We start from the raw sequence: 14203 nt of genomic DNA on the forward strand, positions 1-14203 counted from the left end.
GCAGCACAGTATAAGGAAGAAATCAGCTGAAACGTGCTGGTATGAAATGTAAATCATTCTTCTATGAAGCCTTATTTTTATGTGGAGGGTTTGTTAGAATCCAAAATGAACCGTAAAGAATGTTGCAGCTTAAAACCTAACAGCTTCTTTTTGACTTTTCTAACAATCCCTTGAAAATCAACACTTCTCAACTAAATTATGTTGTCTTAAAAGCAAGCAATTAGAAAGTTTATTATGTTGTTGCATAAGAATCAGGAATCTGCTTTGCTCTGCCTCAGTTAAGTTTTACAGCAACCACAGCAGTTACAGGTGGAAAGACAAAGAATGGTATTTGCACTATAATATGAGCTTTCTTAAGATCACAGGCTGTAACTGTGACACAACAGTCAGCAAATGGAATCAGCAGACATTCAGGGTTTCTGATGGAACCTGGAGAAATAAAACATTAAAAATACCTCACTATGTCCTGCACTCTTTAATCTTGCTATTCTCTTAACATTACCATCTCCAGTCAAGTAAACTTCAGGTCATTGTATGTACATTCTATAGATTACAGATAATCATTTCTCTTGCTCATTGTCGTCAGTCATTAGACCACAGAACTGATCCAGAAGTAAAACCTCTCTTACTCCACTGGTGGCATGTACTTCTTACCTTTCTGTTTGTTTTGTTCTGCTGGAGGTGAGACTTTGAAGCTTGCTTTGTTTGCTATATCAACCTCTCTGCTGCTATAGTTGTGCATTAGCTTAATGTGCTATGCTGTTGTATTACAATGTAAAAAGTCTCTTGTCTCTTCTGTCTTTGTCACTGCAAGCTGCTAATCTGAATGAAGTGGAAAAAGGTCAGTTGTCTTTTAAACCTATTTTCACTTTCCTTGGTTTCTCACTTTCCTTTTCTTAAAGGTGCATGGATTTCAGTTATTACAAATGACCAAATTGTATATAGATATAACTTAGAAAGCTCACTGCAAATCCTGAAATTAGGCACTTGGCTGTTGCTGTGAATACATGTCAAAAGAATGCTGTCAAAGATGCAGATCACTGTGCAGGAGTACTTTAATACTGCATTCCATTTCTTTTTTTCAGATGCAATAAAAACTTGTGCAGACATTGATATAGGACTGAAAACAAGCTTACATTATTGTGTTCTGAACTCCTTATTCTTCTCACCTTAAAGCCATCCCTTGGTTCCATGCTAATGTATTCTCTGTCTTACAGCACTGTTCTGCATTAATTTTTTCAATACATTGTGTTACTAGAAAATATGCTGGAGTATCAAATGGTAATCATCTTGCTCCTCATTTCTGTGGCTTCTTATTTGCTGTAAATATCTAAACAAACTGAAATGACTATATTAATTGGGGGCTATGGTAGAAGAAAGGTAATATTGAAGAGATTTATGACACTAACTTTGGGTGTTTGATTTTTAATTTTATTTAAGTTTCTGCTTAGCACCTATCACACACTAACACAAATAAACCATCTTCTCTGCAATCTGATCATATATACAATCTGAGACCTACAGCATATTTATAAAGTTGCATATTTAGTTTTAAAAGCAAATGAATAATTTTGTGGTATACTTGCCATTAAGTTGATAAATATATTTTCCGTTTTTGAAGCAATAGAATATATTATTTATCATAATAAAAATATGTTCATTATCCATGAAATTACATGTTGAGCAAGACTGCAGTTATATAATCTATGTTGCCTAATAACATCTATGTTGATTAATTTACATATCTGATTATTAATTCCTGTAACTTCAACTCATAGTGTAAATTTTCTCTGTAACTGAGGCAGAGTTTGAGACATTTTCAGAAAGTTATTCCAGCCACAGGTTTTCCATGCTTAAACTGTCTTCCATTTAGACACGTTGCTGTATTTGCATTTTATTGCTTCTCATCTGGACAGCAAAAAAACCCTGCTGTTTTTCTTGTTTATTATCAAGTGTGAACTGCAACATATTAAAATTACTGATTATAGAAAGAGCAAACTCCTCACAAACAAATTGTCAAGCATCCAGGGGATGTGAACTTAGTTTGGCTCCAAGACAAAGCAGATGTGATGTAGACATGTATGTGATACATGTCTAGATGTAATATGGACATGTGTGTGATACCTGTCTATATTAGCTTCCAGCTGAACATGGGAGTTATTGATAGTCTACAAGGTGTCTGGAGGATCAGTCAGTTTTATCATGCAAGACATCTTTTGAATTGTGACCGTATTAGGGGAAAAAAAAGGAGCATTTCAAACAATTATCTCAGTTTATGCAAGCTTTAGACACAACCTTCTTGCCACTGCAGTAAAGGAGTTGCATTAGTACTTTAAATTCACTTGGTAATCAGATAAGTACCTTCCTGAAATTTAACCATGCAAGTAATCAAATGCAAATCATGTGCTATCAAACTTGATAAAAAGTTCAATAATTCCATCAAATTAAATCATAATTCTCACCCTTGTAAGAACTGAACGTGTTACGGATTCTTAGAATAAAGAGATGCATTTGTTATTCTTGCTTTTTATCACTCATAAAATTTTCTATTTTTTCTAGCTTATTTAACTTTAAATTACCATTTTATATTAAAAGCTCAAGTATTGAAATTATTTTACTGCATTTGCATAAAGGGGAAATATACATGATATTTGTGGCAAGCTGAGCTACCTGCTTCTGGTTTAATCACTGCCTTGACTCATTCTAGTCTATGATCCACCCTTCTGTTTACCTTAATTGTCTTAAAGCTTACCTGCTTAAAAGTTACTGATTTTTTTGCTGTTAACAGTGAACATAAAACAAATGAAAATGTTTAACTAAACTAAATTAAACGAAGCCCCATCTTATACTGAGATCCACAAGCATAGGAGATAGCTAAAAATACTTATGCAATGATGAAAGATGGGAACAGTCTAGCAATTTGACTCTAAAATTAAATTCCAAAAAATGTTCAGATTTATTATTATAAACTGCATTCTACTCACTGAGAACTTTAGTTAATTCTAAGAAATTTTTTCCCTCATATAGTCAATATTTTTATTTGTATTTTCTGAATAATGAGCTCAAGACCTGAAATAATTCATGTTGTGTACTGCACATCAGACTGAAGACTTAATGCAGCAGTTTTCTCTATATAGTTTGTAAAATGGCACTGTCATTTTCCATCCCCTGTTGCACTCTATTGGCTGTTTGAGTCACAGTGTTAAACAGAGACCTCCAGTCACAGTCAGACAGTGATACCTCATTGATAAAACATTACCACTGAAGATGTTGACTCACAGTACAGCTTAACTAGGCTCAGAAGATGAAATGGATATATAAGCACACACATAAAATCCTTCTGTTTTCCTCTGTGGTAGGTATTGGGTATTTTGACTTTGGAAGAGGGAATAACCTAGGAAAAACCTGGGTTTTGATAATTAAAACTGACTATTGTTGTTTTTAGATTCTCTGTCCAGGTTTGGGTTTTGGTTTTTTTTTTTTTTTTTGAATATCCAACTCAGATTTACTAATAAAGGTCACTTTAAATTTGTTTCTTTATAAACTTGCCTGTAATTAGCAATGTGCTATTACATTAAGAAGCACACGTCCATTTCTGTTAGAGCTGTCCTCTTCATTCAGAAATGTAGTGGCTGACATTGCTTTATTTTAAATTTATTGACCAATTATTCAAAATAACAAAGATGTAAATCCTTTTTCACCTCATTGCCTTGTTACTCGTTATTTGTTGTAGTACATATCTATAAAATGGAAAATCCACAGTTAAGGGTTTATTCAACCTTGAGAAAAGAAGGCTTGGGGAGACTTTATCACCCTGTTCCAGTATTTAAAAGGGTGGTTGCAAGTAAAAAGGAGACTCCCTTTTTTACAAGGAGCCACATGGAAAAGAGGAGGAGGTGCTCCTGGGGAGATACCAGTTAGAATTAAAAAGAGGGAAACTTTTTACAGTCAGTACATGATGCCATTGCAATAATCTTCCCAGGAAAGTGGTGGATTCCCCAACAGACCCTTTCAGGATTCAGCTGGAAAGGGTGCTGGGACATTTTGTCTCTTCTGCTTTTTCCAGGAGATGATCCTTGAGGAATAAATCTGGTATTCTGTGATGAAGTTTTTAGTGATTTATAATCTTATCAAGTCATAAGAGTGAATTAACATGCACAGGAAGCACAAACAGACCTGTGAATCTAGCAAACATACAGCTTTGGTTGCCTATATAAAGTATCATCAGTATGTATCATCAGTATTTCATGGTGTGGTCTGACTGTTTAAGTCTACATCATACTCTATGCAAAATCTCAGTAAATATTTCTATTGAGCTTGGAGGGTCGTGTTCATTCATAATTCCACTGGTTTCAATGCTACTCTCTACCAGAATTCAGATTTCCTTAGATTAATTAAGCCAGATGTCGTGTGAAAAGAGTTATTGCTGGTTCTAATTAAACTTTGGAAGCTTTTCACAGTTTTTTTGACACTTTATCTGCTATTTACTTTTAAACAAACTAGTCTGTTCCTTATTCTCCTACATACGGAAATGTTCCCATCTTTTAAAAGTATAATTTCTTAGCCAAGCTCTTACAGAAGCCTCAGTTACAGTATTATTAGATGAATAAAAGAATGTCCTCATGTATTGGTGTCAAGCTTCCTTGAATTGAAACTTTTTTCCTCAACCTTTTCTGATTATTTTGAAGTGTGCTCTTTAAACCTTGTATTATGTTTCTCAAATCAGGAAACTCTAAGATTTCCTTCCAGTGAGGCCAAGGAGCCTAACTTGGTGAATTTGTGGGTTTTTTGTCCAATGAATGTTTCACTTTAATCACTATCTTTTCATTTCAAAAAATTACTGCTTCTTTTCTCATTTAAATTCTGAATAACACAATGGTTGTTCAGTATGCTGAAGGAGGGGTTTCTTTACCATGAAACTGTATTCTTCAGTGATTCATATTCCATGTCCCATAATTTACTTACCTTTTTTATTAACTTTTTAAGAAACAGTTTTATTTTGGCCATGAGAATGCTCCATTCAGAAAAAGATCTATTAGCATTTATTATTATTAGCAGTTATTAACTACTAGCTGTACAAGACCTTGTATTTGGATTATCTTGCCTTGTTATTCTGGTATTTACATCTTCTTTCAGAAACTGAGTGTCTGATGTACATATTTGGATTCCATCTTGATATTTTCTGTACTGATCCTGTGTACAAATCTGCCATTAATGCTATTTTTTTTTAATACCTAAAGGTTGTACTGTAAGTAAAGCTGACTTTTATGGTCATGGTATTTTTTACACGAGTCTTCTGCTACATGGCCACCATCCTGTTTCCTAATTGCTACTGACTGTTGAACTAAAACTCCAAGGATATGATTCACCCTGCATACAGTTTACAAATCCAAGGGAAAAGTTTCCTTACTTTTCTGCTGCCACAGCACAAAAAGTTCTGCTTTAATGTGCTTTTCTACAGAGTACTCAGATCAAACTCTGACCATAATCTTAAAAATGCCTGGTGATGTTTGAAGATGCTTGCAAACCATTTGGCTGCTGTATGGCTGGTAGTGTAACATTGATTTTATAATTTGAAGTGGACATTTTTCAAAATGGTAAACCTGTTTAAAACTTAAATGCCCAATCATTATGTAGGATTCACAGCCAAGAGTGGGAAATAAGGAGATTTCAAGTGCCTCTGAGCACCCCTCATGAGGTGATTCAGCTTTCAGTATCGTTCTGAAGATATTAGGCCAGCAACCTGTGAATACTAAAGTGCAGTGTACTCCATGAAATCCTGTATTTTATTTTAATCCTGTATTTTACCTGGGGGAGGATGTACAAAAATGTACGGTCTTAGATACTATTGAGTAAGACTATTTACCATTCTTGAGTTATTTGAGAAATCTGTGCCAATGATTATCTAAGCCAAATCAATGTCCTGTAGCAAAATCAGTTTAATAAATTTGACAGGAATGGTGAGGAAGCTCGTTCCTATTATGCCACTCCTAAATTGCCATTTTCTAGGTCGTTTGGTCTGCTTTTCACTGACCCATTGCTGTGAATGTATGAGACAGCAAGCTCCAGCCCAGCTTGGGAGATAGGCTCAATGTGTCACTTTCAGAAACTCTCTGATATGCTGTCAGATTTAATAATCTTGGGAATATTTAGAGGTGCTTTTTTACCAGTTAGTACTGTACAACCAGATTTTTTATTACTCATAGTTGGGGTGTGGGTGTCATGTATTTTTCAGTTCTGCATGTAATTTAATATACAGTATATGCCATAATAAGATATTTTTATAAGTGTGTATCTAAACTATGGGAATGTGAACAAACTAGGTTAAAACAACAGTAATTTTTGCTTATTCTACTCCCATGATCCTTAAAATCTGAACTCACTGTTCCCATACTTACATCTCACTCTTAAACACTGCTGCTCTTTGAACAGATTTCAGCTATTATAAGTTCTGCAAATTGACTAAATGCTATGTGAAGAATAGCATTGAAGACCTATATATATATATGAGTTTGTTTGAACAAACCCCTTTGAAAAGAGAAAGGGATCTGGGTTTTGTTTAATATATGTGGGATGCAAACAATCCCTGGTATTTCAGGATTCTTTGTGCACTGACCTAGTCATAACAGTTGCACATTTCCAGACTAATAATTCTGTTGAGAGCTTGAAGTGGCTTTGAGGGTAGAATTATAATCCTTTGTATTTTCATCTTCAGTGGCCTGCATTTGATCTCCATTCAATTTCCTACATATATTGACTAAGTCATGTTGTTACTGACAATTTTCCTGAGGCTATTAAGTGACCTGTTCATGAGGGCTAATTTCCTATGTTATCTTAAACCTGTCCAAACCTTTGGTTTGTAGAGAAAACACATTACTTGCAAATTGAGAATGTGGCATTTATTTATTCATTTCTTTATTTACTTATTTATCTTTTTTTTAATCTTTGTGTAGAACCAGTCTGGATCTTCTGAATGGCTGCAAAATACTTGTCTAGCTGTTTTTTTAACTTGTCCTCTCATTTTTGAAGATATAGAGGTCCCATGTCTCATTGCACTCAGTATTCATTTTTCAGTTGTGTTCTCAGCTGGCATAACTTTCTTTGCTCCTGCTACAGTTTGGCCTTTTGCTCTATCCTTGGTTTAATACAGACTGTTCCTCAGCTCTTTTTTGGTTTATTTGTCCACTGCACTGCCAGCCACTGACATGCTCAGCTCAGTAAAACTGAGGGATACCAAATATTGCCTCTTTGAAGGCAAGTTCAGTTTGAGCAGTGAAAGTGTCTGATCATTCACTCCTTTCTGCTGCTCCTCTGTTTGTCATTGTCATTGTAATGTACAGTTCTACTTCTCTTTGCTTCCTAGCTCATGTTTTATTATTGGAAGGGAATAAAGGACAGGGGCAATCCTTCCATAGTTTCAGAGTCTGATGGACCTGTCAGTCCCTGAATTCAGCAGGCACAGGGTTTATACCTGTGTATTACACATACATTCTTCATATGGATGGAAGTATACCTACCTTAAAAACCAGTGATTACAAGTTTAGCAAGTGCATGGTACATGGTATCATCTGATAAGTTAGTCAGGGAACAAGATATTGTTAATCTGTTTACAAACCTGTGTTTCCTTTTCATAAAGTTGCAAATAAAAAAATAATTACCATATTAAAATACTTTTTGGATTATAAGCCCATTTTGGAAATTAGAGCCACTCTATCAGCAGGGAAGGATAGACGTTTTACATAGATTTTTTTTTCTTTTCTTTTCACAGAACAGATTATAGATAATTATGGTACATTAACAAATGCAAAAAATGGAGAGTCATATTTAAGGAAAAGTAGAAAACAAGTTTTCATTTTTGGATAATTGGAATTGTATTGACATGCAGTGATATTAACAGGTTTTTTTCAGGTAATAGACTACTTATAGTGATAGTGCAAATCTGGATATATCTGTGTGTTATGTGCTTAGAAATAAGTAAAAGAAAAGCATATTGATGGCTTTTTTTCTAGTGACTTCAATCACTAGTGTTGCTAAATAGCAGAGCAAGATAAATATTGTAAAAGAAAAAGAATTACAAAATTACCATTTATATCCATGTGTAGATGATTGAACTTGATACTGTTTATAATGAATTACCAGGTATACTATTCTTTATTTTTGTTATTTCTGTATAACCATTTATTTATGTATTAATATTTATTATAAAGGTATTTATTGCTATGCAAGGAAGTATGCATATTTTAGTCTTAGCAAAGGAATTGCTTTTAAAATTTTGTTCATTGCTATTTTCAGGTCACTGTGATATTTTCACTGAATTGACAACATACATTGTATTCCAGGTGAACTCTGTGAGGAGAAATTAGATTTCTGTGCCCAAAACCTGAATCCTTGCCAGCATGATTCAAAGTGTATCTTGACACCCAAAGGATACAAGTGAGTCTGAAATGTTATTAGAGTCTGACTGGATCGAAGTTTGTATTATTCTATCCTGCTTAGCTTCCTTTCCTTCTGTTTAAGTGGAAGCCAATTCCATTCTCAAAGTCCTAATTTTGATTAGTAATAAACCTTATGGCAGAACAGGCCATTATTTTCATGTGAAGCTGCATTATTATCTTAAGTATGTTTTACTGAATTTGACTGATCTTTAAAAGGTCTAATTCCAACCACATTTTAAATAGAAACATAGGTAGCCTTTATGATGGTCTATACAAAACCCTTGTAGGAGTTTGAACAGTAGGAAAATAATTGCATTTAATTGAAGTGGAATAATTATATTGCTTTTAGAGAAGTAATTGTGAAAGAGATTATTAGGAAGGCACACTGAAAGGCATAAAGTAAAGAAGTCCCTCCCCAGGAAAGCTAATCTTTAATTACACCATATCCTTATCATGATTAATTAGTATGTACAATTTAAAGTTGTTTTAATAGGCTTTAGGTTAATAAATACAGGAAACCTGTAGATTTAAATTGTTCTCACAAGTGCCTGTTTTATGCACAGCATGCTTTTGTGCTAAAATCAGATTGTCATTCCTACTACTTATGAAATGACATTTTATTTAAAATATGGCATAAAAATATTAAATATTCAGTTGAATGTGAAATTAACTTGATAGTTTCAACTGGAAAAATAGAAAAATGGTTTGGTTTCTGTTGTAGTGCATTATGTTTGTTTTTTCCTGTCACTTCAATAAACCTAGTGTAGTGTCTTTACTCTCCAGTTCATTAATCTTTCCTGTTACTTTTAAATCAGAAAATAGCACATGCAGTATACTTCAAGAAGTATCTCAGTCAGACTTTTGATAGGTTGCTCTATATTCTTTTTCCCTTGTCTTGTTCATACCTGTTGTTGAATAAAAAATGAAACATATTTTATTGAAGTGCTAAATTTAAACTTACATGGCTATTTAAAATCATTCTTGTCAGCTTAGAGAAAATTTTAGATAGCAAAAGAAATGACACTGAGGAGGGAATCACAAAATCTAATGAAATCAATTAATGACACCTTAATTAAAAAAAATATCATATGTATGCATGGATTTGTAATATTTTCCATTAATTTTTGACAGAGTTCTGAGCATTCTCTCAATCCTATATATGAGAATTCCCTGAAGGAATTCCACTAGCATTAGCGATGAGAGTTTCACATGGAAAAAAAACCCAAACAAACCATCAAACAAAAATCATTGCACACTCCCTTGAGGATGGGCTGTTTCTAGACAAGTGGGGCTTCAGGGAAGACAGATGATGGGTTTTGAGACTTCTTTTAGTTCAACAACCTTGGAGCTATTTTTAGTAAATCAGACTGGTGGAACCTTAGGAGCAAAAAAATTAAGTGTAACCTTTAAACTGCATAAATGGACCATTGGTCTGTTCATTGCTGTTCAGTTGACAAAGAAAATAACCATCAGTACCAGCTTTGGATTATTTGTCTTGGTTTCAAGCATATTGATTAGGTTTAGTGTTTGCAGCCATGAATAACATCCTGTAACATTCTTTGTTGCTCATAAATTGTAAAACCTGCCTAAATTATTCATGAGGGCTCTCCAGATTTGCACACAATTCTTTAATATAATGGCAGGTGTGTAAACATTTTAACTAGCAAGCCTGTATTCATTACAAATGTAGATCTGCATATGTAATGAATATGTATTCATTACATATGTAGATTCCCCATCTAATAGTACGATGAAGCTATAAAGTCTTTGCACACAAAGTCTTAGGAATGCCTCTTTTTCTTGGATTTTTAGACAATACACTGGTTCCTTAACTTTGTTATCATCAGTGGGTCATTAAAAGGCACTGTGGTATCAGCTTGCTTTGCTGTTTTACAGATGTGATTGCACACCTGGATATGTAGGTGAGCATTGTGACATTGACTTTGACGACTGCCAGGACAACAAATGTAAAAACGGAGCGCAGTGCACTGATGCAGTTAATGGATACACCTGCATTTGCCCAGAAGGGTACAGGTGAGAAAGATCTGAAGGCAGTACAAATATGGATGTCTTCTGTCACTGCTGTTTTTTCTTGGAAATACTGATTGTTTTCTCTTTTCATTCAGTGGCTTGTTTTGTGAGTTTTCACCGCCAATGGTTCTACCTCGCACCAGCCCTTGTGATAATTACGAATGTCAAAATGGGGCCCAGTGTATCATAAAAGAAAGTGAACCAATCTGTCAGTGTTTATCAGGCTACCAGGGTGAGAAATGTGAAAAGCTGATTAGTATAAACTTCATCAACAAAGAATCCTATCTGCAAATCCCTTCAGCTAAGATACGTCCCCAAACCAATATCACTCTACAGGTAAGTTTGCTTGTGTTGTGGATTCTCTTTTCTGGAAAAGAGGTTAAATGACTTTCCATGATGTGGAAAATGACCCAAAGTTGTCATTGGCTCACTTAAAGAGCTTTTCACAATTTGAGCTAAAAATCTAGAAGGGTTAATGCAAGAACTCTATATTCACATTGAAGTAGATGAGCTTATTGATAGGAAGAGTTTTGTCAGGTTGTCCTTCAAAAAAGAATTTGATAATGAAGTAACAGATTATGGCAGTAAATTCAGAGATTCACTTAATACCTCATTTTGATTAAATACCTAATTTTTGTGGTTTCTAAATATTTCTATCTTTTAACTAGATTGCCACAGATGAAGACAGTGGGATCCTGCTGTACAAAGGCGATAAAGATCATATAGCAGTGGAACTGTACCGGGGTAGAGTGAGGGTCAGCTATGACACAGGATCATATCCAGCCTCTGCTATTTACAGGTGAATCTGGATGAAACACATTTGTAACTGAAACAAAACCTACATTCATTACTTATATCAAAGCCACATTTTTTAATACATGGTTAAAAGAAATATATGCAGATTGATGTGTTGTCTCTAATGTAGATATGTCAGACAAATAATATATTGTTTGATGCAGTAAAACAGAATAAGAGTTAGCTTTCAGCAGAATATTTATACATTTGTAAAGCTCACATGTAGCAGTGGAGTTTTTTCTTAATTGTAACTGCCAAATAATTTCCTAGTGTGCTGAGTAAAATGAAAAACTACACCATATAAGCAGAAATAAATAGAAGATTCTCTTCTCTTCTGTGTTAGGCAGTCATATAATGTGGGATTTTTCCCTGTCAAGTGAAGAGAAAGCTAAAAACTTGATTCTGAAAAAAGACACTGCCTTTGAAAAAGAAATGGTTTTTGCTTCCAAAGTCATTAAGGGAAAGACTCTACAGCTGCTTCTGTAGCATAATTTTTGAGGGTTTGTTTTTTTTTTAAATCATATTTCTCTGGCTCTCTGAAAAATTACCACCTGAATTTTTTGGGAGGTCTTGTAAAACTTCCCAGGAATTAGCAAACAGTCATTGCAAGAGTGAGCAGAAAGACGAGGCATCACTTCCTGGCCTTGACTGCCCTCTTGGTGCTAATATTACTTTCAGAAGTAAAGGGGAAGTATTAAATCAGTTTTCCTTGAATGTTCTTTTTGCTCTATTTACACCTTTTATTGTAAAATTTTATATGGGTATATTTTCTTCTAGAGTTTGTAACAGTGACACTGTTCTGCATTCTGTTAGAGACATTTCAGTGAAAACAAGTATTTTTATAAATTATTATACTCCTATGCAAAATATTACTATTTTGCTTTTCTGTCTGGGTTAGGGCTACACAAGAAATTTAGATTCTTTTTTTGGGAGTTTAATTATTTTTGTTGATTTTTATTTCAATAGGTACATCGGTCTGAGAATAAGAAGCAATAGGAATAAGGGTCATATGTAGTTCCAAGTTATTTTGGCTCCCATTTCTATAATCTATTTAGAATACTTCTTCTCTTTGAAAACATATATGTTCTTCCCATAAATTTAAGCTTTCTGTGGCATTATTAATGCATAATAAATACAGGTAATTCACACTTGTCCATTATAGTTATCTATAAAGACAAATCTAGAAAGATTGAAAAACATTATTCACGCAGAAAAAAACCCCAAACATAAACATGGAAGGAGTTAATAACAAACTGACCAATTAACAAAGAGTCCCAGTTAGGTTACTGTTACAAAATAATAAGAAGCATCTCCCCTACATAGTTGATTGTCTCTTTTGAATTATGTGACAAAAGAAGAATGCAAGTGTAGTGAAGAAAGGGACAGGAAATGTAGTGACACTTTACAGAGTGACACAGTTGTTTAGTGAAGCAGTTACACACTTTTGGTTATTTTTAGTTCCTGTTACTGTTATTGTTGTTAACCTACATTTCATTTCTGATATGCATGATGGAGAGTTTCTAAGATATTTGAAAGCTATCATGTGATAGTCCAGCTGTAGTGAAGTCTTTTGCTGTTGAGGCAAGGCTGAGGGCATACCTTATCTCTTTCTACAGCTGTCGGAAAGAAGATTGTAGCCAGGTGAGGGTCAGTCTCCTCTCACAAATAACAAGCAATAGGACAAGAGGAAAGTTGCACCAGGAGAGGCTTAGACTGGATATTAGGAAAAATTTCATCATGTAAATGGTTGTCAAGCTTTGGAACAGACTGCCCAGGGCAGTGGTGTAGTCACCATTCGTGGAGGTATTTAACGGAGGTGTAGATGTGGCACTTAGGGACATTGTTTGGTGGTGGACTTGGCAGTGCTGGTGTAGTTGCTGGACTAGATGATCTTAGAGGTCTTTTCCAACCGAAATGAGTCTGTGATTTTATTATTCTATTTCGGAAGCTATATTTACATTTCCCCATTTTTGTATATGTGCATCTAGTGATAGCTCTACAGACTGTGTACTGTTTAATGTCTATTTCAGGTTCTAGAAAGGAGTATGTTGTAACACAGAATCTGTTACACATTTTACTCAAATCCCTTCATTATTTCCAGTTCTTACTGTTTTACCCTCCCAGAATCTTTGTGACATCTCCTGCCTTTTTCAAAGTCTTTACCTTATTTTTATCCATTCATTGCATGTTGTCTTTCTGTACTTTTGTTACCTACTAAAGCTGTCTCCTGGAATGTTTCCAGTCCTTCCTTCAGTCCCTCCCTTTTACTTCCCTCCTGTCCTCCCAGTTCCTGGGAACTGACTGCAGGAAGAGCCATCATCCCAAAAGCAGTCATCAGTCAATCTGAGAAACGAGATGATGGCACTGCCAAGACCAATAAATAATAGTCATTCACTGGAGATAGTTATTTGGAAAAATTTGATCCACTTGTGTTTTATTCTGTCTAGGCATCCATTTTTAAATGTTAACTGTTTTTTACATAAAAGAAAAAAAATCTTTTCATTCTGTAAACTAGTTTTCATCATATATTTATTGGAAATGTGGGACTATTTATTCCCAGATCATTATTCTTCTACAGAGTACCAGAAGCCTTAAATCAGTTCTTCTTACAGCTTTTCATTACGATCTATGCATTCAGATCCCATATCTCCAATGGGAAATGGGCTAGAAGTAATGTAAGTGCATTGGCAGGAAATATTGCAGATATGCCTTGAGTTTATTTCCTCTTCAATTTAAACCACCCTTACCTACAAGGGCTTCTCTTTCTGCAGTAAATTTTTACCAGTGAAACAGTTTAAACCAGGGGCTTTTAATAATCACTCTTATCAGAGACACATTCCCTTTACACATTATGGTTTGTATCCCTGGAATGACCCCCTGCTCTAAAAATGCATTTTTTGTGTTGCCCTTATTCTTCTAAATACTACTGAGTGAAAGGTTTA

The 14203-nt window shown here is 34.5% G+C and overlaps 1 protein-coding gene across 2 annotated transcripts in view; it reads left to right on the plus strand.

Moving 5' to 3' along the window:
* The window catches only part of SLIT2 (slit guidance ligand 2), a gene marked incomplete at its 5' end in the record, with an annotated part of 255849 nt that overhangs the window by 227701 nt on the left and 13945 nt on the right, over positions 1 to 14203 (plus strand). For both annotated transcript variants that reach the window (XM_084203836.1, XM_084203837.1), the window contains 4 exons: positions 8340 to 8433; positions 10332 to 10469; positions 10562 to 10802; positions 11135 to 11265. In XM_084203836.1, coding sequence (XP_084059962.1) covers positions 8340 to 8433; positions 10332 to 10469; positions 10562 to 10802; positions 11135 to 11265 — 604 coding nt within the window. The remainder of the gene's footprint in view (positions 1 to 8339; positions 8434 to 10331; positions 10470 to 10561; positions 10803 to 11134; positions 11266 to 14203) is intronic.

Source organism: Fringilla coelebs, assembly GCF_963513975.1.
Source record: "Fringilla coelebs genome assembly, chromosome: 4".
Taxonomy (NCBI): domain Eukaryota; kingdom Metazoa; phylum Chordata; class Aves; order Passeriformes; family Fringillidae; genus Fringilla; species Fringilla coelebs.